General features: G+C 31.0%; 2 protein-coding genes and 2 non-coding genes across 6 annotated transcripts; 3 read left to right on the plus strand and 1 right to left on the minus strand.

Annotated features, from left to right (window-relative positions):
- The first annotated feature begins 456 nt into the window (after positions 1-456).
- LOC107924771 (uncharacterized) lies at positions 457-3616 on the plus strand. The gene is made up of 5 exons (XR_005904899.1): positions 457-934; positions 1036-1268; positions 1532-1596; positions 2994-3076; positions 3155-3616. It is a non-coding gene; the product is annotated as an uncharacterized protein (transcript).
- Positions 3617-11155: 7539 nt separating this feature from the next.
- On the minus strand, positions 11156-12668 carry LOC107924472 (uncharacterized protein At5g48480). Its single transcript, XM_016854932.2, has 2 exons — positions 12173-12668; positions 11156-11575 (listed from the first exon to the last, which is right to left on the minus strand). Exons 1-2 carry the CDS (start codon positions 12436-12438, stop codon positions 11356-11358), a joined length of 486 nt encoding a protein of 161 aa, XP_016710421.1. The 5' UTR covers positions 12439-12668; the 3' UTR covers positions 11156-11355.
- Positions 12669-13522: 854 nt separating this feature from the next.
- On the plus strand, positions 13523-13595 carry TRNAK-UUU (transfer RNA lysine (anticodon UUU)). The gene has a single exon. It is a non-coding gene; the product is annotated as a tRNA-Lys (tRNA).
- Positions 13596-18593: 4998 nt separating this feature from the next.
- Positions 18594-25539, plus strand: LOC107924703 (fimbrin-2). Of its 3 annotated transcripts, XM_016855262.2 has the most exons (15): positions 18600-18876; positions 19002-19172; positions 19583-19824; positions 19912-20083; positions 20583-20621; positions 20729-20797; positions 21022-21138; positions 21529-21740; positions 22506-22661; positions 23040-23239; positions 23373-23530; positions 23910-24006; positions 24385-24491; positions 24753-24938; positions 25361-25539. In XM_016855262.2, exons 1-14 carry the CDS (start codon positions 18790-18792, stop codon positions 24921-24923), a joined length of 1998 nt encoding a protein of 665 aa, XP_016710751.1. In that variant the 5' UTR covers positions 18600-18789; the 3' UTR covers positions 24924-24938; positions 25361-25539. The 3 variants fall into 3 exon arrangements, with proteins under 3 accessions (XP_016710750.1, XP_016710751.1, XP_016710752.1); XM_016855261.2 differs by lacking the exon at positions 25361-25539 and having other exon boundaries at positions 18594-18876; positions 24753-25296; XM_016855263.2 differs by lacking the exon at positions 25361-25539 and having other exon boundaries at positions 18623-18876; positions 24400-24491; positions 24753-25296.
- Positions 25540-26051: the final 512 nt, after the last annotated feature.

A 26051-nucleotide genomic window follows, 5' to 3' on the forward strand; every position in this document is an offset into this window, starting at 1 on the left:
TTATCAAAATTAATTATTAAATTCAAGTCAATTGCAATACTTTTTTTTTTGTTATACAGTTATTAAATGAGTATTTTTTAATATCAAAATGTCACATCAATGAATTTGACAAAAAAAATGAATAATTTTATATTAATAATTGGATCTAAATTTTTAAATTCGAAAAATAAAGGAATAATTTCTAAAATTTAAACTACAAGTATATTTTAATATTTAAATATCTACTTGATTTAAAAAAATAATAATTAATTTAAGATGAAACACGGTAATTTTTAATAAATTGAATTTACGTAAATGAGTGCGTGAAAATTTATAATTTACAGAATCTAAAAAATATCAGATTTGGTGTCGCGGTTATATGAGTAGAAGTAGAACCCCACCTACGCTAAAAGCCAATGGCCAATCGACAATCCAACACACAAAACGAAAGGCAGTGGGCCGAGAAGCACCCGTGACACCTGATCTCATTCACGGGTCCAAAATTCGTGATGCCAAATCCCATACTTATCACTTTTATAAGTCCCCCCTAATAATTTCTGCAAACACAATCGCCATTGTTTACGACTAGTAAAGACCCTAAGCCTAACCTAACCTAACCTGCAGACTGCTCGCAAAATCATTAGGTATCAATGGGTACAGTGAAGTTGGTTGTTGTGATGATTATAATGGTGGGTTTAACGGTGGAAGGGTCAAGAGCAATAAGCTTGTGTGACATGAACGATGAGGGTCTGGAAGCCTGCAAGCCATCAGTGACCCAGCCGGATCCTGTTGACCCAACACCTCAATGCTGCGAGGCTCTTAAAGGAGCTAACCTCACATGCTTGTGTTCTTATAAGAATTCAATGTGGCTGCCTTCTCTTGGGATCGATCCAACACTCGCCATGGGTTTACCAGCAAAGTGCAGTCTCGATATGCCTTCTGATTGTTGATTAAGGTAAATTAACCTTGTCTCTCTCCCCTTTCTTTTTAACTAACATCGCATGTATATAATTAATTCAAAAGAAACATTAAAGCGTGTTTGGTTCGCTGTAATAGGTATACCATTACTCCCCGATTACGCGCCTATTACATTACCGACCTATTCCGGCGTTTGGTTCGCTGTTTTCTCATTCCGCGCCGAATCAGTTACTCCCCCATTACATTGACTGCGGGTAATAGGCATTACGCTCCCTCAGCGCCGATTACCCATTCCGCGTCTTTCCCTTTTTTCTCTTCCGTTTTCTGCCCTCGTCCTCAACACTCCGATTCTCCCACGCTTCCTTGCACAGGTAATTTCTTTTCCCTCATCCTCTTCCGACGTTTCTCAATTTTTTCCTTTCTAGATTTCTACTTCTTCTTCTGGTACGGTACGCTTCTTTTCTTCTCACATTTCTTTTCTTTTCTCCATTTTCTTTTCTCCATATTTCTGCTTCTTCTTCCAAATTTTTCCCTGTTTTTCTTTTCTTTTCTTTTCTGTAGAATCGATTTTGATTTTGATTTTATTTATCTTTGTCGAATTTCGAAACACTTCTAATCGGGAATATCATATAAGTTGGATGCTTTTCATTCGTGTCTAGACACTCATCGTCTTCTCTGAGAATCGATTTCATTTGTCAGGTAAAATTCCCATATTTTGCCTATTATTTTTTCCCCTTTATTTGCATTCTTGCCTGTTGATTTCTCTGTTCTATTTTTCTTTCTTTATAATTTTTTTCTAATTCGAGTCTCTTTTTACTAGATCTATGTTTTTTCTGCTGTTATTTATAATCTCTTTGCATGCAAACTATTGTTTGGGGGTTGATTTTGGGTTCAAGTTATTGGGTTTGAAAATGTTGTTGTTTTCTTTTTTCTTGGTCAATTTTAGAAGACCATTTATATGTATGCTGTTCAAATTTTCTGTTTTGATTTGATTTTTTTTCCTGTGATAGAATCTTTGAAATATTGTTTTCGTTTTCCTCATTATATGTTACATTAAGGATAGTTGATTAGAAGCGGGATTTTTGTTTGTTGTAGAATATAAATTTGTAGGTCGAAGTTGTAATTAGTAGGTTACATTGTGAATTTGTGTAGTTGAAATGCTAAGTTGTAGGAGGTGTTGAGTATTTGTGTAGTTGAAATGCTAAGTTGTAGGAGGTGTTGAGTATTTGTAGTAGGTCGAAGTTGTAATTAGTAGGTTACATTGTGAATTTGTGTAGTTGAATTGCTAAGTTGCGAGGAGTTTAGCAACTTAAAAAGCTAATTGTAAGCTATTGTGATTGGGGAGGTAGTAGTAGGGGCATCAGGTATGATTTTAATCCTTCTGTTTTTTTCCACTTGTTAACTTTTATATAAACCTCTTGAGTATTATCTTCTAAACTTTCTGGCTTATATTTTTTTGGTATATTTGCTTGACACCTCTGGAGTAAAGTACTTTTTCGAAATCTCAATGTTTGTTTCATTTCTCCTTTCAATTCCAACATTGCAATGTGTTTTTCTCGTCTTTGTTTGCCTAATAAAGCAGGTACTTTTTTGTTAAATGTTTTCTTGATCTGTTGGCCAAGAGTTTGTGCTAAGATTTGCATTTCAACTTTAGGTATTATTCTTGTTTATGCTGTGGAGACTCGCATCTATATATAAACTAAACTATTGAACCACTTCTGAGTAATTTGCAAATAATGAATGAACCAGCTTCTCAAGCTAGTATTAAGCTGTGTCACTTTCATCTGCGCATAATGTGATGGTTTGATAGTTGAAATTATGGATGATCTGAATCTAGCTATAGGTGATTAAATATATGATCACCAAAGTAGTGGCATCCATCTAAAGTAGTTTTCTACCTTCCTGGGCTAAGTTCAGTTAAGTCTATATCATCATCCTCCCCTTGGCATATTGCATTCATTTTAGCTATAGAGTTATTTGCACAATTGGTGATTATCGTTTGACATTTCTCAATCTTCTATACTGGCCTAGTAGTCATTCTTCTCTCCTAACCTTTCTCATATGTGATCAACTGTACTGTTTTATTGCAAGCGCAGTCTCCTAACTACAATGCTACCCTGAAACAAATTTTCCCCAATATTCAGCAAATCGATTCTGAGGTATTGGCTTAGAAATTTTGGTAGGTTCTGGACTTTTGTAGTTGAATTTTCATAAATTTGCAATCACGCGTGTAGTATGCTAACGGTAACATCTCCAGTCCCTTGTTGTCTGGAGCTTGTGAGTTTGCAAATGTTGCTAGGGGAAAACAGGGTTCTGGAAGTGATCCATAATACATGACAACCAGCAGGAAGCATGTGAGTGCTTGGTGGGATGATATTAGCAGCAGACCGTCCTAGCAGAAGGTTCTCCAGCTCTATGCTCCTCATTTCTAAGAATTGAAAATGATGCAATCTGGGGATGGGGTCTTTTTAATGATGTCTGCTTTGTTGTTTAGCAGTTTGGTTTGGTTTGGGGTCTGGTCTTTGACTGTTTTAAGAGGCCAACTAGTTATCCTGTGTTAGTTATACTTACAATAAAATGTTGGTAGGGGTAGGGGGTTACAATTATCGTTTTGTTTGCCTATGTTTGATATTATGAATAAAGATGAAGAAATCATGGAGATATCAAAGAGAACCAAGTGCACAATTGAATGTGCTTCAAAGGCAAATTTTTTCTTTTATTTTCTATGGTTTTATTACTTATTGATTTTCTTTTTGTTGGTTTAAATCTTCGAAATAATTGTCCAAAAGGTTTTGGTAGTGTTGGCATTGGCATCAATAAAAGTTTGAGCTTACTATGAGTATAATTTGAACCCAAATGTGGTAGTGTTGGCATTGGCATTATTTTAAATTGTATAAATTCATATAAGAAAATTTATTATCAAGAATTTTATGAAATTTTATATTATTATTAAATTATATGTAATAATTATTATTTTAAATTATACAAATTCATAAAATATAATTTATTAGTTATAATTATTTTAAATTTTATTAAATCATATATTTAAATTAAAATATATTTAATATTAATTATTTAAAATTTTATTTTATAGTATCATATATTATGATTTGAGTAAATTCATATAAGAATATTAATTATTAAGAATTTTATTAAATTATATATTTTAATTATATTATATTTAATAATAATTATGTTATTTTATATTTTACAGTATCATATATTATGGTTTGAGTAAATTCATATAAGAATATTAATTATTAAGAATTTTATTAAATTATATATTTTAATTAAAATATATTTAATAATAATTATGTTTAAATATGATTAAATTATTTATTATTGATATTAATAATCTTATTAAAATTTAAATAAAATAATTTACCAAAACAAATTTCTGCTAATTATTAAGAATTTTATTAAATTATATATTTTAATTAAAATATATTAAATAATAATTATGTTTAAATATGATTAAATTATTTATTTTTGATAATAAATAATCTTATTAAAATTTAAATAACAATAACAATAATCATTTACCAAAACAAATTTATGCTAAGGGTATTCTGGTCATTTTAGTTTTCTCCATTATGCTATTACACCTCTATTACATTCAACCAAACACAGTTTTACTATTACGCCTCTATTCCATTACATTCAACCAAACAGTTGATTTGCTATTATACCTCTATTCCATTACACCTCTAATCCAATACAGCGAACCAAACGTGCTCAGTGTACATGATGTTTCAGGTCTTTTCGGAGGAACATGAACCATGAAGCGGCTTCCATGTTCGTCAGCCTTTCACAAGTTGTTTTTATTTATTTGTATGTGGAAAACTAAGTTTGCAAATCATCTAAATATATGTGTATTAATTACTATTTGGTTATCTAAATTTGTATGAAAAAAGTGACTGGAATTGGCCTTCTAAATGTTTTTGGTTGTAAAAAACCCAAACCAAATCCAAATATTTTGTACTGATTTGAATCTCTTATTAGTTTACCTTTACAATCATATTGCTTAAAACATGAAAATTTAGTCCCTAAAAATTAATCAAGACAATTTTATCATAGTAAATAAAGATAATTAAATACAACTTTAATTATTTACATTCTTAAATAAGAAGGAAAAAAAACTACTATGATAATAATGAAGATTTGTTGGTCTACTATTAATTGAATTTTAAAAATAAATTAGAAAAGCAACAACAAATATTCATCGTATGTGGTAAAAGATAAGCTCTATCAGCATAATAAAAGCTTCAACTTCAACATCAAATAAACTTTACAACATGTTCACAATTAGTTCTATCACAACTTAAGTATGATATATTTAGTGTCGTTATAAGCACTTAATACCATAAAAAATGATGTATTATATTTTCTTGGAGCTCAGAGAATGATTGAAATTTTTTATTAAGATATTTGTGGGGGGAGGGGATACACAACAAAGTCCGTAGAAGAGATCCTAAAATTAAAATTACAAAGCGAACTTGGATTGTTGCCCTTTCTTGCCAGGGCATCATCGCAACTATTTTTCTCCCTGAAGATGTGGAGTAGTCGGCTGTTCTGGAAGGTCTCCAATAAAGTCTTGCAATCATTCAGAAGTAAATTTGAACGACTGATAACATCAGTAACATCTACAATTAGATTTGCAAGGCTCAAACCACCCCTTGAAGCCCATAACTCAGCAACAGTACTGTTTGAAGAATAACAGATAGATATATATGTGAGTCTGTGACAACCAGCCACCCATGCTGAACCAGGATTTCCGATCGAAGTACCATCACAGTTAAGCTTGAACCACCCTATATCTTCTTTCGAAGATTCGAGACTGTACTGCTTATCAAAAAACTTGAGCATTCCAAGCCAGCCAAAGATTTCTCAAAAGATAGATGAAAGCCAAGTAGTAGGGAATTTTTGGCCTTAATCCACTCGTGAAAAGGGAGATTGAAGGTGGATAGTAACTGAGATGGAATTCCCAATCTTGACAGTCTCGAAATATATGGTCAAGTGCATTTGTGCCCGTTAGCTAAAAGGGCATTGGTCTTGCAAGTCTAGGCCACATTTACTGGGAAGGATGAGGTGAGAATCTCCTATAAGAAAGAGGAGATTTTGGGGATAAATGGAATTCTGCAATGAAGCTTCTTTTATATCGAGTGCTAAGAGATAAGAAGACTCCAAGAAAAAAATTTCCAATAGAAGCTAAGTTCCAATCAAGAATATCCTCGTCTTCTTCAAAAACAGGCGTTAGTATACCATTAAACTATTTTTCTTTTAAAGATTTCACATCAACTATTACCCTTATAATAATATTTGTTAATGGTTTTAGAAAACATTATTTTATCTATTTTTAATTAAATTATAATATTATTATTATTTGTTAAATAATGATATTTTAATTATTTTCAAATTAATTATTAAATTAGTACTAATTAATTTGTGACATTAATTCCATCATAAATTTTATTATGAAACAAAAAAATCAATCAAAATAAAATAACTTTTATTAATTTGTGTGGCATGCCACATGTAAATTTTTAAGGGATTATCCCTTAATCGGTCTTTTTAATTTTTACTAATGTTTTTTCTAATCTTTAAACCTTTAATATTTTATAAATTTTTAATATATATTTTTTAGTGAATTAAAATATCATGACAAAATTTATACAACAAACATGGCTAGCATGACTCAAACTCAGACCACACATAGGACGGTAAACACTCTTAACCATTAGACCATCAGACAGGCTTCAATATTTTTTTTTCAACAATTAGTTGAATAGATAATTGGTGATTTGTGCTATACGATCATTAAAAAATGAGTTTAGATAAAAAATAGATTTATTTAAAATATATATATGACGTTTAAGGTTTCAGTTTAGCTCAACCTAACTCATTTTTCAATTATATTAGTTTTATAATAATTTTATATATTATGTCATTTACATTATATAAAAAACTAAATCTTTAATAACATATAATCTTATAATGTAAACATTAAAAAACATGTTCAATTATATATGTTAATATTTTTTAATAAAAATATATTAAATTACTAAATAATACTAGATTAAAAATAGAATAAAATTTTATAAAAAAAATTAAAAACAATATATTCAAGACATAAAAAGGATTTGGATTAGTCATTTGCAAATATAGCAATCTTAGACAAAAAATGAGACCTAAATTTAAAGTAGGGTCGAACTTAAGCAAACATGTAGTATTGTAATCAAGTTAGTAAATACTGCACCAGTGGATACAGCATTTTTTACTAGTGGTGCTAACACCATACACCCAAACCCATGACATGCCTATTTAAACTACTACACAGGCATGCCTTGAGGATCGAATCCATGACATTAGAAATATGAAGAACACCCTTAACCAATAAGTTAAATGTTAAAAAATTGTTGAATTATACTTATTTTGAAAGAGATTAAAATACTTTTTATTCTATAATTTATTAAAATATACTTTGTTTAATTATTTCACTTTCAGATAATAATATAAAAACTAAATTCCACCATATTTTTTCTTTAAAAAAAAAACTTAAATTATTTCTAATCCTATAATAAATCAACCATCTAATTTATTTATTATTATTTTTGGTAAGTAACCTTCTAATTTATTTTTCTATTCACAGATTCTACATAATCATGTAAAGTTTCACCATTTTAAAGTATGCTGGAATTGTAAATAATATCATAAATAATCTGATGGAATATTTAAAATTTAATCAAGTTTCATAAAAGGAGACTGCGAGTGCCAAAATGGGGGAGGCCCACCCACCACCTAGTTTGTCAAAATTATTCGAAGTATACATATATTTCTTTAACCATTCAAAGCACGATTTTATTCTACTTACTTTGCAAATTTAATTTTATATAATTTTGTTTTGTTATTACTATTAATTTTATAAGCCGATCAATTTTTTTTTTAAAAAAATCATTAAATTAAATAATTTCTTAGTAGGCATAAAAGGTCATCAGGAGATTCAGCAAAGGTTTGGAGAAGACCACTTGAAATTGTATGGGAGTCAGCTTATCTATCAACAACTTTAATCGCTAATTTACTTATAATACTTACTTGACTTTATTATCGGGTTTGAACTACATAATTAGTTATTAGAGCAACAACAATCAAATAAATATTCAATTTATGTTGTTATACATTTAAATACAAACAAAGCAAACAAATGATATGATATATAATTAACTTTAAGACTTATATGGGTTTATAAATATTTTTATATTAATCCGCACTCGAACTAAGACCAAATAAATAGATAATTTTTTTTCAAAAAAAACTACCCAAATTCCCTTCAATAAAACTTCAAAATAATTTTCCTAATGACAAAACTTTACTAAGAAGTTTGCTTAGCGATTGGAAGGCACTGGTTTTCCACAAAGACATGACTTTGCTTAGCGATTTCACAATCACCGCCCGAGCTATGCTTTTGCGAACAAGAGAACGCACCTTATAGAAAAGGATATGGAAAGAACCCCATTGGCGACTCCCTTAGTAACATCACCTCCTTCCAAAGCGATATCAACATTTTCCTCTTCATTTAACTATGATCCTAGGACCACCGAAGAACCAATAAATTTACCCCGGAAGGACTCCTTTCCTCCAGCCTGAGAATCCTTTACTATTCTACCGCCACTGAAGGGATCATCCTCTCTTTAATCTAATTTTATTGGAGCGTGACAAATTTCGGGTAAAATCAAATTAATTTGGTTAATCGGTCGGTTAATAATTTCTTGGAAGTTTGGTAAATAATTAATTCAGTTCGAAATCGGTCGATTAACTGAATTAACCAAACTTAATCAGTTAATTTTTTGGAAGTATAAATTAATCGGTCAGTTAATTCAGTTAAGTTTTTTTTGTACTTTTTTAACCAAAAAAACATATAATTCGTTTAACCATCTGAATTAACCGAAAAAGTTCGGTTTAGTTAACAATTAAGGGTTTAAAAGAGTCAATTAATTCGATTAATAATAGTTGGGGTCAGTTAACTGATTGAACACCCCTAACGTCACCCACTAGCATCCTTCGAACTAAACAACATTAACTTTTTCAGTTTCTTTGATATCAAAATAAATTATATAATTAAATTCAGTGACTAAATGAAATACCAAAGTAATATATTCTCCTGTCATTTGTTGTTAGTGAAAGAAACATGCAATTGTTATGTACTTTCTCTCAACAAAAATAAATAAAAGAAAAAGGAGGAAAATTCCATGCATCATGGGTTTTTTTGTCCATTTCAAGGGGAAAATAACCCTCACAAGCCACAACATTCTGAAACTAGTTCTCTTCTCATGTCTATAAACAACAGTCATCCATACTATTATTTAATTACTTAATTAAATTAGTGTAACAAAACAATTTAATTCGATTAAAATAATACTAAAAAGGTAATGTTTAAAATAATTAACAAATATAGCAACGTAAAATAGTAAGATATATTGTACTTTTAAAGTGAAAATGTAAATTTAAATATTAAAGACGATATTATTGAGAGGGATAGCCACAAATTCCAGATATAAACTATTAAATGAACATAGAGAAAATACTAAAAAAAATTATAAAATATTATTATAAGTTTTTTTTATCTTTTTATAGTTTAATATAGAATCTATAAATTTTTTTTAAAATGTTACAATTTAAATTTAGATATCAATTTTTTTTTTGCTGTTACAATTTATTTTTCAGCCACACAGTTGGTGTGCCTTATTATTTTCAAATTATCTTTTTGGTATCATATTATTATTTTATTTCATATTTTATTTTCCATGCATGCATAACAGACGGTTCGTATGATTAAATTTTATGAAATTTTAGTAATTCTAGAAAGGAGGAATGAACGTAAAGAAAGAAAAAAAGAAAGACTGGATACGTCCAAAGAATAGAGTATTTTAGACCGATACTTGACCTAGCTACATCCCTCTCACACGCACAATCGTAAAACAAGAAATGTGAAAATACATTTTGATAAATTTATTTGTAGCTCAATTTTTTTTTAAAATTTAATCATTGATGCATTTACTGTTTTCCCGTACATATGTAGCAATCATAGCTCAGTTGGTTAGAGCACTCATATAATACTAAATAATTTTTAATTTTTAACTATAACAAGTAAAATATCTAACTTTTTTTTCTTCTGAACTTATCAAATTTGATAAGAGAAAATCCCAGCAGTTATACCTCAGGAATCTGAAAGGCCCGGTCAGTACGACAAGTTCCTTTTTACAGTATTCATAGCCACAAAATCTACAGCTCTATTGCCCGCCCAATATCCAACTCATGAAGTAGTGTACTGAGATGTTAGCCTCAACTAAATAATTAGGAAAAAAAAATTGATAAAAGATCTTTCAAAAGGGCAAAAAAAAAAGAGCTAAAAGATTCGTAATTTTTCGAACTTTTCTTTACAATCGGAGGTCGAAGTCGAACGCGCCTTCACCCATTCCCAGCATTACACACTCATCGGTAAAAAAATGAAAATAAAATAATCACGAGAACCCCACCTTCCCCTTCCTCGTTGGGGGGACCAGAATAGACGACCCCCCTTATCCATTTGCCACGACATATACTAGGTGGACGCGTGGCGCCTCCTTATTAGCTTTCCTAATTATGCGCCAAAGTTAAATTTCTACTTTATTCCCCTACACATACCGCTGGCCAGCCCAAACCACACTTTCTCATTCCCCTCCCAAGTCTCGAAACCATTTATTACACACCTACGACATAAAAAAATATTTATATTAAACCACGCTTGCATTTAATATTAAGATTACGGTAACAAGTTAATAACACCTTCATTAAAAAAAAATATATCGCATAAAGAAAGATAACGGCTAACTGGTACCAATCTCGTTGACCGAGGCAGGGCACCAACGAAAAACCACCACTGCAAAAGCAAATCCACATCAATGATGAGGAAAAGACGTCCTTACCCTTCAAAGCTTCTTGCACTATATATGTCCACGTTAGAAGGTTGAATATTATAAAATCTACTACAAAATAATCACTTATATTATAGTTTAATCATAATACTTTTAATTTTTTGTAAAATAAACACATGTTATCAAATTATTACAAAATGGTCACTATAATTTTAATTTGAAACAACAATAATAACACATTAATATAGTTAATAAAACAAAATTTAACCGACTATTTTTAGTTTACTCAATATTATAATTATAGTAATTGCACCACTACTAATATATTATTATAATAAGAATAAAAATAGTAGAAAGATAAAAGCTAGTAAAATTCATTTAACTGCAACTGACAACTGTAGGTTCATGAAGAACAGTATCAAAAGAGTCAATACCAAAGAGTCTATCACTGTTGATCACCTAATCCTACCGGCTAGAAGCCATTTTTTTTAACTGACAAATTAAAGCTCAGAGATTAACAGAAAGTAGATCAAAGATCGAACGGCGTCTAAGCCTCCGCGTCACCGCACTTCTTCGCAGGAGAGCAGATAAGCCAAACGTATCCATATGGATCCTTCACCTTGCCCACGCGACCACCACAGCACGCGCCATCGCCCTCAGTTACCTCACCCTCCGCAACGCCTCCAGCGCTAACAGCCTTGGCAATTGCAGCTTCGACGTCCTCAGTCTCCAGGCAGAGCACACATCCAGTCCCCTCGGTTTTCACCCTGCTTGATTGACGACACGCAAAAAGCCAAACGAGTCGCTTATCACACTCCATTAAGAGGAACGAGCCAACCGGCAAGAAAAGTTTCAAACAATGGTATAATAAAAAGAAATTCGATGACGGGCTTTAACAACGCTTGAACATTTTCATAATCCCCATGGAAATTGTTTTGGCCAAAAAAAAAGGAAATAAGCAGTTGGAGCCAAACAGGAAGCAAAAAATATAAGATGAAAGTGCCAAAAGAAAGAAAACAAAGAAAATATCTCGTAACGATAACAGATCTAAGAAAAAGGAGGTCTAAATGACGAAACCATAAAAGCAGGAGTCAAATACCAAACAATAAACCAAAAAATGAGAAGGAAAAAAGGCTCCTACCAAAGAGGTACAAGATCTAAACAGGCTATCCAAACAAGAGCTTATTGTTCAACAATGACGGACGTGAACAGTAACAAACAAGGGAGGAAACAGCTGAAAAGAGATTTTGAAGCATCAAAGCCATCTTGATAGGCTATTAAAACAAAACATCAAAGGTAAAAGAGAGTGTGCAACAGCCATAACAACGAAAACTACAAAACAGAGAGAAGATGAAGGAACGTACGGAGTAGAGTTATCAGCGATGTCAGAAACGAGAATGGTAGAGCCAGCTAGCTCAAGTTGAGCGGAGAGGACATGAGGCTGCTCCTGCTCAGCCTTGCGCTTAGGGTACACGGTACGCCCAGCCTCAACAGCGCCAAACGCGGACTTGTAGAACTGCACCGCATCAGCTGCCTTGGGTGCTTCCACCATGAGCTGCGGTTTCAGCGCCGTGAAGCTCACCTCCGCTACCTTCTCCGGTCCTCCGTTCTGAACCTCCTCCTGTGCCATTGATGAAGCTAAACGAAAGCCTTTGGCTGAGAAAACCTAAAACCTAGGAAAGAGAAAAAGGACAAAAGGAAAATGAAAACAAAAAGAGAGAGAGAGCAATGAAGAAGGTGAGAGGATGCAAGAGTTGGGTGTACTTATAGAAGCGGGGATCAGGAAACGTTTGAGGATAAGATCGGGATTTTAATAAATTTGGGATTCCGGTTTTGTCCTGTTGTCTTTGTTTTATATTTTTCAAGTCCAAAAAGGCCCTTGGCGTGTAATATACTCAAGCTAAGTGAGAGTAGAGTTTTACACTCCGGTTCCGCTTCCTACAGTACTTCCGTTGGACTTGAAGCTTATTATAAGCTTTAAAGTGCGAAATGGGCATGCAATCCATAATTTAGAAAAGCCCATTCAATTTTGCAATTTTACTTCAAAGGAAATCTTATATCACTACAAACAATTAATGAATATTGATTTTTAAAGGTCATTTTGTAAATCAAGTAAATTAAAATTAAAGTTTGAATATCGACACATATTTGAAGTAAATGTATGTATCTTCTTATTGATAAAAATAATAATAAATTTTAAATGATTTTATTTGAATACGACACTTGGGAAAATATTCAAAACAGGCCAAACTAATAATAATAAAAAAGTTGCGGCTGGATAAAATTTGAAATAAAGGTTTAGATGGACGGCCTAGATATCCTGATTATAAATCCACAATGGTTTAGTTTAGGCATGTGGAATAAATTTGGCCATATGTGGTAATTGTTTTTTTTTTAAATAGTCGGGTAGTTTTTTATATTTTTGTTTCGTAAGTAAAATAATAAAATGAGATTTTATATTCTTTAAAAGTTAGAGAAATTTTTTTAAGTCCCTTAAAATCTAAAAAATTATATCTTGGATCCCTTTTAATTTTAGGCCTTAAATGGTCGCACCTCCAGAAAACCCTAGTTAGGCGTCTCCAGTCTCCATTTGTAGAATGCACCCAAAGACAAAAAAGTTCACTATTAAGTTATCTCAGGATTGGAAAATGAGAGGTGTCTTTTTTTTTTTTTTGCTTATAATAAGTATCAATATGAGCATTTTACCCTCATCAGCCGTCTTAGCTCAGCCGGTAGAGCGCATGGCTTTTAACCATGTGGTCGTGGGTTCGATTCCCACAGACGGCGTTTTATTGTCTTGAAATGCCAACTTTCGTTGCTTGCTTGATTGTTCAAGATTCGGAAACCATGTTATTGCTGGTAGACATTAGATCCAGTGGAATTGCATGAAGGTTCAGTTTTAGATTCATATATATATGTTCTATTTTCTTTATCCATTTTGGCGAAATTTCACTCCCTTCTTTCATCAAATAACAACTAGGGCCAGGCTATTACTGCAGGTAGAAAGCCACTTTTAAAGTTTTACCTTTCTCCCCTCGCATCCCGTTGACTGTTTAACTGAAGAGCATTCGCCGACTTTGATTTTTTTAGGGTAAATCCAAAATATTCTCTAGTAAATTCGACTTCAAATTAATCCATGTCGAGTAGAGATAGTTTAAGCTTTTACGGTAAGCAGTACATACATTTCTTTAGATTCAAACTTTTATTCTATCTATAATCTTTTATAGAGACGTGACTGTTATCACCTAAACTAACAGTTTATTGTACATAACTTTTTATGAATCATTCTCAAAATGTACATGCAAAAATATCAGTCACTTAAATAAAAAAAAAAGTACATTATCATTACTCTTCTAAATGATTTTAGTCTTTGCTTTATCTCATCAATCACAATGTGCAATTAAGCTTGTTTGACTGTCTTTAAGATTTAACTTGTCATATTCATCACTGTTTGTTTGTCTGTCGGTTTCATTTTATTTATCTTCAAATCTGGGACCACACTTTCAAGTTCCTTGAGACCAGAAGTTGAATTACATCATTAATCCAATTTGCATCATTACACAAGGGAGAGTCGTTTGTTAAATAGAACTACTCCCAACTATGAAATATATATGACATTAACATTAGTAGCCTTTGCAGCCAAAAGTTTGGGTAGATTCATGTTGTCTTTGTGAACAAAAATATTTCTGTCATGAAAGCAAGAAAATTCCCATTGATATGCATATATTTCCAACATCATAAAAAGCATTTTCCATGTTTTTTTGTCACATTATTTGTGTTACAGAAAGCAAATCCGGGTTACATTTTTTCCCTTCCCTTTGTAAGATCTTCATTGTAGTTCTTTCAAGTTGTTTAAGAAAAGAAAAAAAAAACAAATCTAACACATTTGCAAAACCCAAACTCATAATAGGCTTCATACCCGAATCAGCTAACAATGATGAAGATTTGAGAATCCAGTTAGCAATGGCGGATTGCCATGTGTGGAAAGGTCCCACTTCATAACCATTGCTATAACACAAGAATCAGGAAAGAAGTTTGGTAATGATTTGAATGTTGTGAGAAGTAGAAGCAAACACAGCAAGGATGGCTACTTATTCCTTCAATAATATACGAAACTTTTTTCCCCACTAAACACCCCCCTCGCTTTAATTTTTTGCCTTTCTCGTGAAGCAAATATATAGTATATGAATGAAGTCCAACCATATTAGGATTCGGGCACCACGCCTTTTCTCATATAGAAATGGTCGCTCCCACGTTGGCCTACCTCAGCTGTCTTCTCGTGCCAACCCCCTGTTTCTTTGCCCCTCTTGTTCTTCTTCCCCAACCTTCTTTCGATCAACCAATTATATATATATATATAAAAGAAAGTTGAAATCACCCAAACTGAGCCATTTGTTCAAATTTAGTTGTCAAAAGTTACACACCACTTTTTTTTTTCATAAAAAGATAGTTTTATTTAGTTAAAAATAGTGAAGAGAGCATGCATAAAGTCTAGGATATAAAAATACACAATATAAAAATCGTGAAAGGTCCTAGCATGAGATAAAATGTTAAGATTATCGTAACTTCCAATTTTACTTAAAGTTATGCAACTCTTGGTACTTGTTAAGCTCGTAAAAACTTCGATTTTTTTTGTCAATTACAAAGAATCATTGCTAACTTAATAATCTGGATAAACTACCATGGATGGATATAGGGCGACACTAGAGGGGCAGTCAAGGTGATTGAAAAGGAAAGAAGTGAGAGAAGTTTAGTAATTTTGATAAAAGGAGATGGAATGTTCAGCATTCACTTTGGCAATTCTATTGGGTATTGACTTTTTACATGCAAATGATGTTTCTTATGTTATAAATTAATTGTACGACCACCACACTAAAGGCTCCATTTGTTTCACTGAAAATGACTTTTAGAAAATGATTTCTGGAAAATGATTTACTTTTCTGGAAAAACTAATATTTTCTATTGTTTGCATGAATCTGTGTAAAATATTTTCTGTTATTTGATAGATTTCTTAAAAATATTTCATAAAAGTTGTTTTCAATTAAACAAACATACATTTGAGATTTTCTTATTTTTCATTGCTTAATTGAATTTATTTTTATCTATAATTTTATATTTTATATTATTTTTACATATATTAAAAATATTATGTTAAATTCAGATTCATTTTTTAATTACATGACTACTAAATGAGTATTATTTAAAAATGTAACATCAACAAAATTGACAAAAAAAAATTAACGATGTCAACAATTGAACTTGATTTTTAAATTTGAAAAGTAGAAGGACTAAATTCTTGAAAATAAAAGTACAAAGACTAAATTACAAATATATGAAGTGTACATAGACTTATGACATATTTTAACATTTATACTACAAAATATGTATTATTAATATATTTATAATTGTAATAAATATTTATTATTAAAATATTAATATTGAATATTTTCAATAATATGTGAATAATATTATTTAAAATTATTATTTTAAAAATTTATTATTAAAATAAAATTAAAATATTAAATAATTTATTAAAATAATAAATTATATTTATTATATTAATAATTTATTATATGACTAAATATAAATAATTAAATAAGTATGTTTAATAATATTGAAAATTATAATATTTTAAATATTTTTAAAAATAAAAATAAAATTTATTATCAATATAATAATATCAAGTTTGATTTAAGTTAATTTTTATATAAATATAAAATTACTTATAGATGAACTCTTTTTCAGAAAATGACTTACGCTTTTTAAAAGGCTAAGTCATTTTACAAGAAAAAAGGATTTATTTTACCTTAACCTGTAAGTCATTTTCCGTTGACCAAACTATTTTCTGTGAAACAAACACAGAAGAATATAGAAAATATTTTCCATAAAATCATTTACATGTAAACAAATGTACCCAAATATTTTTCACATTGTTTCTTTTGGTCTGTTTTTCTCCCTTGGAGTGGAAATTTCATTTTTCTAGTTGATTCTTTTGTTTGAAAATGAGATTCAGCCTCTAACCTTTTAGCTCATAAGCTTTTGTAGATATTAATATGAGATTCATAATCATTTCATTTATATGACACTTTTATGGAACCAGAAAGGAAGAAGAAAAATAATAACTTCTTTATTATTTCATATAAGAAATTGAATTCCCATAACATCTTAAATATATAATAATAAATAAATTTAAAAGTTAACGCAGGATTATTATTACACAGCGTACGATTATTGAAACCTTTGTTCAATGGTCCCACAATCACATGACGAGGCTCATTTTGTCCTCCAAAATGAAGGTTAAATTAGGGTTGTTGTATTTTAAGAATTAGATCAATTTAATTTTTATATTATTAAAAAGTATAAAATAAATTTTAAATAAAATATTTTATTTAGAGAACCATAAAAATTTTAAAAATATTAATTATATTAAACAATAAATTATATTTTTTAAACACTAAATGTTAACTCTATTTCAACTTAATTTTATTTATTTTTTTAATAGTACAGAGCCTAAATTAATCCATTAATTAGTAAATGAACTAATTTGATCAAGTCCCTATAATAAAAGGACCTCTTAAGTACATTCGCTGCTAAAATAGGCATAGAAACACCAATGTTTTGAATTTAAACTTGAATATTGCATATGACATTATTAAAAAGAACAATTAAAAACTTCAAAAAGATTAAGGGATACCTTTATTATTACAAAAGCATAGAAATGTAAATACCAAAATGAAAGGTTCAACTGGTCAAAGTACTCTTTAACATCTTCGGAATCATCAAATTTGGGCCTGATTTATATATAATATTTTCAATCATCTATAAAATCGATAGCACTTCTATATGGGTTAGATTTTGTTTACGATTTGTAGCTTGATAATAGTGAGTCATTAGATAATAATAATATTTGATTATTTTAGATATATCAAATTTAAAAGATTGATTTTTAAAACTCTTAAAACTAAATTCTAAACTTGATTAAAAATATGAATGACTGAAGTTATTATTTTCCATACCTAAACCTTAGACCGAATAACCTTCATTATCTAAACTTTTCGTGATTAAGAAAAGCGAAGGGAGCAACCCCAACATTTCTCGTGGTTTCCATATAACATCTATGTGTATGTAATTTCCTCAATCTTTTTCTGTCAGTCTACAACATTATTTTCTTCTGAGTTCTTTTTATTCTTCTTTTCCCACTCTGAACGATAATCTTTTTGTTTTTATAAATCAGAGAAAAGAAATTATCTTGAAAAATTTCGTCCACGAAAAATTCCCTACTTGCCCAAAAAAATGTAAATTTATTTAACATATTTTACTAAAAAATTAAAAACAAAATCATAGTTTAAAATGAAGAAATAAATTTGAAAATCGTGACGCTATGCTCTTATAAAAAACTAATAAACTATAAATATCACTAGAATTTTAAATTGGTGTAAGAGTTTATAGGCTTTTATAATTTCATGCACCAATGATATTACAATAAATTAATCAGTGAGCTTATTTAGCTACTTAGTAGTTAGTAGTTTTAAGTAGATATTATAGAAATATTAATATCCACGTAAATATAAAATAGTTTTCCTAACTATTAATATATAAATATGAAATAATTATAATATAAGAGTTTAATTTATTATATCAGTTTTTAAAACAGAAATGAGGCAATAAATTTGAATTCTGGAAAGTGATATTCCTAAGTTGAAGCAAAAAGGGCCCATAGGGCTAAGGCCCACTCCCACCACTCATTTTTTAAAATAAATAAATAAAGGAGAGGACAAAATGGTCATAAAATTTGAATTTTCAAGTGAACAACTTTGAACTTTGACAGCTGCAACCCGTCCCATTCCCACAGTTCACTTCCCCTTCCATTCTTCATAGATTTTATATCTCTTAGCTCAAAAGGGAAGCAAATCCTCTAATATATACTACACAAATACAACTACTCCTAAGTTTTTAACATATCAATTAATATTTGTTGGATATGGCTGGTTATGTTGGCATTTTGGTCTCAGATCCATGGCTGCAAAACCAGTTCACTCAAGTCGAGCTTCGCAGCTTGAAAACTCACGTAAGTGAATGAATCATTCGATTTTTTTATCATTTTCTTTTTAGTTATGAATCTATTTTTCTCGTAACTGATTGTTTTTTTTCTTTTTCTTTTTGTTTTTATGTTTTTTTTTCTTTGTTTTGCAGTTTACAAGTATGAGAAGAGAGAGCGGGAAGCTAACGGTGGGAGACTTAGCATCCAGAATGTCGAGATTGAAAGTTGTGGGAGAGAATCTGAGCGAACAAGAACGAGCTGATTTCATTGCTGATTTGTATCCTAACTTGAACGATGAAGTCGATTTCGAGTTCTTTTTGAAGGTCACTTGATGTTTCTTTACCTCGAGTTTAAGATCTTTTTACTTGTTAAAGTTTGTTTGATTCTTTTTCTTTTCTCCTGAAAGTTTTGGCTTATGAAAATTTTGAATTTTGAGTGTTGCTCTGTTTTTTGATCGTAGCAATATTTCAAATTAACTTTTTCAGAAAAAGTTATTTTCTCTTTTCCCGTTTTATTTTATTGGCCAGGTAAATAGCATTAAACCAATCCTTTCTTTTAATGTATATCTTTCTTAACATATATCGCATTTTTTGGTGATCCAAACAGAAAAAAAGGAACTTTTAAGATGCTTTGAGGATTGACTAAGACTTAGGAGAGAAAAGCAAATGAGAGTTAAGTTAGATATATAAATATTTTATTTTGAACTATCTGGATTTTGATTTTGATTGGATAGGTTTACTTGAAACTTCATGCACATGCGAGCGCAAGAACAGGAAGTCCAGCAAAGAACTCTTCAGCATTCCTAAAGGCAGCTACAACTACTCTGCTTCACACCATTAGTGAATCCGAAAAGGCATCGTACGTTGCCCATATCAATAATTATCTTGCTCAAGATGGGTTCTTAAACAAATACTTACCTATTAATGCTTCCTCCAATGATCTCTTTGAGATTGTTAAAGATGGGGTTCTTCTTTGGTAAATGATTCTTTCAACTTTTAAAGCCGTTGAGTTTTTGCTTATGTGATGCAAAAATTTTGAAGCTTGTATACAATGTAAATACAGCAAGCTTATAAATGTAGCAGTTCCGGGCACAATTGATGAAAGGGCTATTAATACCAAGAGATTGCTCAATCCGTGGGAAAGAAATGAAAACCACACGCTATGTCTCAACTCTGCCAAGGCTATTGGCTGCACTGTAGTCAATATAGGGACGCAAGATTTCATTGAAGGAAGAGTATGAACATATTATACTGTTAATTGTTCCATTATTGAAATATAGTGTATTTGATGGTTGGATTTCCACTTGAGTTTAAGAAAGACTTTTGGTATCAGCAGTCTATTTTAAAGCATGCTTCATTCTAGTTGTTGTATGCTTGAGCCAATGTGGCTGTCTTAAAAGCTACTCTTGTGTTTCTAAACTGCTTTTCCACATGATAATGGGAGTTAGAAAGCTCATTGTTTCTCATTTGTGGCTTGGACTAGGTAGAGCATTCATCTAATACCCTGGTTATAAGCTCATTCTTCAATGGTCACCTTCTATTTTCTTGTAGCCCTTCATTTTTGGTTGTCTATTGTAATAATTTTAATGTGGTGATCTTAAAACCTATTTATGCTCCATCAGGCTGAATTATGGGTAAAACCTAAAAAGCATCACTTATGACTGTTATTATTTAAAATTTAGATTTTTCTAGTGATTGTTGATAATAATATCATCTCTCTGGTTCCTGTTACAGAGACATCTTGTGCTTGGGTTGATTTCTCAAATTATCAAGGTAACTTGATCTATCAAATAATTGGCTATCAAAAGTAATTAAGTTTTTTGCAACCTTGCTTCTTCTAAAAACATTGGTCAATCTTGCTAATGGTTATGCTATTTCAGATTCAACTATTGGCCGACCTGAACTTGAAGAAAACACCCCAGTTGGTGGAGCTTGTTGATGACAGTAAGGTTGGTTTGTATAACATTTTAAGAAAAAGTACAATTTGTAGGAAAATGAACTGTCTGATTTTGTTGTGTGATGAATTACGGTTAAATTAATATGCCCACTGTTTTAGAAATTTGTATTTCATTTACACTCCCCTTCTAGGTTTTAACAAACTAGACAGACCTCTGATGCCTTTTCTAGGTTTCTGTAGTCTTCTGAACATATTTGCCTGTTCTTAAATCAACAGGATGTGGAAGAATTGATGAGTTTACCACCAGAGAAGATCTTATTGAGGTGGATGAATTTTCAACTGAAGAAATCCCCATACAAGAAAATAGTCTCAAATTTCTCCACTGATGTAAAGGTAAACAAGAAATTCGTTTTTGAGCTTTTTAAATTTTCCATCAAATATCTTCTCTTATGCTTGTTATCCTCATATCTTACAATGTCCTACTCCTAAATCTGGCATAAATACTGTAACTAGATGTTTGTTTAACTTTTATTCCCATCTGTTTTTCCTATGTTCTTCATTTGTTAGCATCTAATATAAATTCAAACTTCTTAAAACCAACATAAAAAATTTAATGTGAAACTAAATTCTTAAAATGAGATATAACAGTATACAGTGCTTTTGCTTCCTCAATTTGTCTATACTAACGGTAAATGAAAGCAGTGACTTGGGTTAAGCTGCAACTTACAATAAGCTATAGATTTATTTTTCTGTCCGCCTGTGATTTATATATATAACCTGCAGGATGCAGAGGCTTATGCGCATCTATTAAATGTGCTTGCACCTGAGCATAGTAATCCTTCTACATTGACTGTCAAAGACCCATTTCAGAGAGCAAAGTTGGTTCTTGAACACGCAGATAGGATGGGATGTAAAAGATACTTAACTGCAAAGGATATTGTGGATGGTTCCCCGAATCTTAATCTTGCTTTCGTCGCCCATATTTTCCAGCACAGGTGAGACTTGATACCCATTTTCTAGCAATGTTTTTTTTTTTTTTTATAAGATGGGGATTGTGTTAATCATATTTGAACCCTGGACCTAATGTCCTTCAAATTTACGGATGTTTTTTCTAGCAACGACTTTTAGTTTAAATATAAAGTGATTCTTTTTTGTGCTTTTAATATTTACCATTCTGTGTTAATTTATCATCCTTTACATATATTGTCTGTTCAATCTGACAGCATATTAAAGCTTTCTTACAAGACATTTTCTAATACAAGTTCTGTGATTTGGTGCATTTCAATAGTTCGTACTATAAAATTTCAAACACATCAAGACTTTTATGCAACAATTATGGTGTGTTATAAGGTATTTCCATACACATCTACAACAATTAAAGATGAGGTTTGATTTGACACTTAACAAGTCTTTCATTTTCTAAAGCTTAGAAAGCTAGTTTTTTTCTCTGTGTCTATATATTCAACTTTTCCTCTATATAATTCTGTAGAATGTCAACTGTGTTATGGGGCATCAATTGATAGGAATTGAACTGTCAAAAAATCATTTGAATATTTCAAATATGCAAAAGAATACAAATTGATGGCTTATGACGTTTCTTCAATTAGTATAAAAGGAATATGAACTGTCCAAAAAACAATTTCAATATTTAACATACGTAGTGGAATCCAAATTGATGGCTTATGATGTTTTCTTCAATTAGTGTAAATTGTAATGAGTTCAAGATATAAAAGCTAAATACTGGTGTATTGTAACTGCAGGAACGGCCTTTCGACTCAAACAAAACAAATATCTTTTCTTGAAACTCTACCAGATGATGCCCAAGTTTCTAGAGAGGAAAGAGTATTTCGCTTCTGGATCAATAGTCTCGGAAATTCAACCTACATTGACAATGTCTTTGAAGATCTTAGAAATGGGTAAGTATTGTTCCCATGATCATAAGTGCATAAATCATATTAAATTCCATCATGGTGTCTTATCCTGAGCTGTTGATAAGAGAAAGGCTCCTTTGTGTTGGTGCTTTTGCGATCTGCATTTCTTATCCTTTAGCTTTTAACTCAATAGGGAAATTTGGACTGTTATTTCTGTTTCTGTTTCAAATTCCAGCATTTTAATAAACTACGTGAGATATAGCTCAGCGTGATTGAACTATCTATAAGCATTCTATTTAAAATCTTATAATAGTTACAAATATGTTTGTATCCTATATGCGAAATTAGTAAATCTTGCCCCTTTTTGAACTTTCATTTTATTCTTGATTCTCAAAATGAAGTGGTTAATTTGTTCCTCTGCAGGTGGATACTTTTGGAGACCCTTGACAAGGTGTCGCCTGGGATTGTTAATTGGAAGATTGCTAACAGGCCTCCTATTAAGTTGCCATTTAAGAAAGTAGAAAACTGTAACCAGGTGGTTAAAATAGGGAAACAATTAAAATTTTCCCTGGTTAATATTGCTGGAAATGACATTGTGCAAGGAAATAAAAAACTAATATTGGGTATGTGATCTACCATGAGAACTAATATTTGCTGTTTTGAAAGCAATTCAATTACCAATTTAGCATTCTTGAACTCAAATTGGAACTAGTTTAGTCCTGTCTTGACGGATTGAATGTTGGTTTTTGTGTTCAGCTTATTTGTGGCAATTGATGAGATACAACATTCTTCAACTTCTGAAGAACCTAAGATTCCATTCTCATGGAAAAGAAATTACTGATGTTGATATCCTCAGGTGGGCTAATACCAAAGTAAGCGATTCAGGAAGCCAAAGTCGCATGGACAGTTTCAAGGTATTCTCTCTATAGATGACTTTAAGTGCTAGTTTCTTTGGTTATATGTGAGCCTCTCAGTTCTATTCATGCCTAGTGAAATTAACACGACGCTTTTGATGCTTCTTTTTTGAGCCCTTGCTGCACATGACATTGTAAACTGTTTACAAATCAGCATGTATTAATTTAAACAACTCTTTTTGGATTTCCTCACGGTCATTCTTGTCCTTTAATTCAAAATGACTTGAGTGGAAGGGCGCCTTTCTAGGCATAGTAGAATTGCTTACAATCGAGTGGGGCGCGAATGACTTAAACTGGACTCAGTGAAATGGTTCTAGGATATACCAAATTTCTTGTAAAAGGCAATCTATTTTATATCTCATTGATTTCGGCTTTACAGGACAAGAGCTTGTCAGATGGTATATTTTTCCTTGAGCTTCTTAGTGCTGTTCAGCCTAGATCTGTAAATTGGAGTCTTGTTACTAAAGGAGTAACAGGTATGTTCTAATTGTTCTTTGACGAAATTCATTAGGTTTTCTTTAAAATTTTCCCCTTCTCTTCTCCCTTCTTTTTGACATGTGAAAAGTTGTGCATTATTCAACACGGTGGTATTCTTCGAACTTCGGCTATTCTAGTTTATTCAAGTTTACACCCTTCAACCCTTCTGTACTTTATTTACAGAATCAATGTTACTCGATTTTATTGTTGCTAATTTGTTTTTATATCTTCAACATTAGTTTCAATGAATCTAGCTACAGTGAAGAGGCTCATTATCCCTTAGACGCCTTATTTTACCAAATTGAAGTTTGTAAATCCTGTATAAATTACACGTACACTTTTACTCAACTTATAATTTTACTCATGTTTCCTCCAAGGTGTGAGCATTGCAGATGAGCAGAAAAAGATGAATGCTACCTACATAATTAGTATTGCGAGGAAGCTTGGATGCTCAATATTTTTGCTTCCTGAAGACATAACTGAGGTATCTTTTCTTGATGCAAACTTCTTACTCTTTTTTCGCTCCATGGCACAAAAATTAGACCTTGTTATATATCCCCCAGAGAAGTGAAATTGCATGCGTATTAATATAACAACTAGAATGATCCATGAAAAACCGGTGGAAGTTAACAAAATGATATAATCAAGCTGTTGAAACCCGAAACATGAACCACTCACTACCATCACCTGTAATGCCAAACCCGAACTCTCTTGTTTTTTTAACATGATGGGGACATCGTTGTAGGTAAACCAAAAGATGATCCTCACATTGACTGCAAGTATCATGTACTGGTTCTTGAAACAACCTGTTGAAGAGAAACCATCTGCAACATCAGATAGTGAAAACGGAAGCCAAGTGGAAACGATCTCTAATTCAACAACCGATGACTCGGCATCCGAGTCATCAGTAGAGTAGAATAAGAATGTATAAGTAAGTGCTGAAAACATTGTTTTCCTTTTCTTTTTTTATGTTTTCTCTTCATAGCACTCCCGTTATGAATTCAAATTTGATTGCAAAGATTGTTGTATGACATTACAGAAATCGGGGTGTTCATGCAAATTTTGCAAAAAAAAAAAAAAAAAGAAGCAAATGCCTATGTGAATAGCGAATTTCCCTTCTCCTTTTTTTTTTTTAATCTCCTTTTCTGCTCTTCTGACAATCTGTAACCATGTGGTTCTCATATAAAGTGATTGTAAGGCAATGCCATCTCCTTATTGTATATGTATTAACTGAATAGAGCAGTATTTGTGGAGCTATGTTATTGAAACGCGGATGAGCATAGAAAATATCTTGACTGAGGGCATGAAAATTAAGTACAGCTAATCCGCTCCTCATTTGACTTTTCATGCCAGGCTCCAAAAAGAAGCGAGGAAAACAACAACGGTCCCCTACCAAATGTCTCAAATTAGCTCAATTTAATTTAATTTTATATTATTATTTTATTTACGGATTGACTCTCTTCTTGACTTTCATGATAATAATATATCAAAATGTAAGCATTTTAAAAATATATATTCTTAATTATCTTTAATTAGTGCGCTCTATTGACATCACTTAACTTTTATCCAATTAACATTATACGTTCATATTTTTTGTTATATAAAATTACTAATATTTAAACCTCATCATTAATATTAATTTTCCCCACTCTATAGTATGGCAAGAAATATTGCAGACCCTCTATATTCATAACTTTTAATTACGTGCGTAAATTTTTAAATGGATTTGATATTTTTATTATAACAATTTAAAATATTATATATTTAATAATTAATTTTCTTTTATTTAACATAAATTACGTTACACTGAATTTGGTATGCAACGATTATTAAATATTAATAGCACAGAAAGGGAAAGTAACTAAGTAAGTAAAATTAATTTAATTTTAATGGATGGTTGTCATGTCATCAATATGTATTATAAAAGAATTACTAGATAACGAATGGAAGGACATTGATTAAAAGAGTTTCAATATAATAAGAATAACACCTGTTTTGGGAATTGGAATCATAACCCAAAATCAATAATAATAAATTAATAATA

This window comes from Gossypium hirsutum, chromosome A11 (genome assembly GCF_007990345.1).
Source record: "Gossypium hirsutum isolate 1008001.06 chromosome A11, Gossypium_hirsutum_v2.1, whole genome shotgun sequence".
NCBI classification, from domain to species: Eukaryota; Viridiplantae; Streptophyta; class Magnoliopsida; order Malvales; family Malvaceae; genus Gossypium; species Gossypium hirsutum.

Excerpts from the sequence above, each read along its gene's own strand:
- LOC107924472 (XM_016854932.2), bottom strand. The coding sequence starts at position 12,438 with ATGGCACAGGAGGAGGTTCAGAACGGAGGACCGGAGAAGGTAGCGGAG. Across the intron at positions 11,576-12,172 it reads ATCGCTGATAACTCTACTCC|GGTGAAAACCGAGGGGACTG; the intron begins GTACGTTCCTTC and ends TCAATCAAGCAG.
- LOC107924703 (XM_016855261.2), top strand. The coding sequence starts at position 18,790 with ATGGCTGGTTATGTTGGCATTTTGGTCTCAGATCCATGGCTGCAAAAC. Across the intron at positions 20,798-21,021 it reads AGCTTGTTGATGACAGTAAG|GATGTGGAAGAATTGATGAG; the intron begins GTTGGTTTGTAT and ends TTAAATCAACAG. Across the intron at positions 21,741-22,505 it reads GCCCATATTTTCCAGCACAG|GAACGGCCTTTCGACTCAAA; the intron begins GTGAGACTTGAT and ends TTGTAACTGCAG.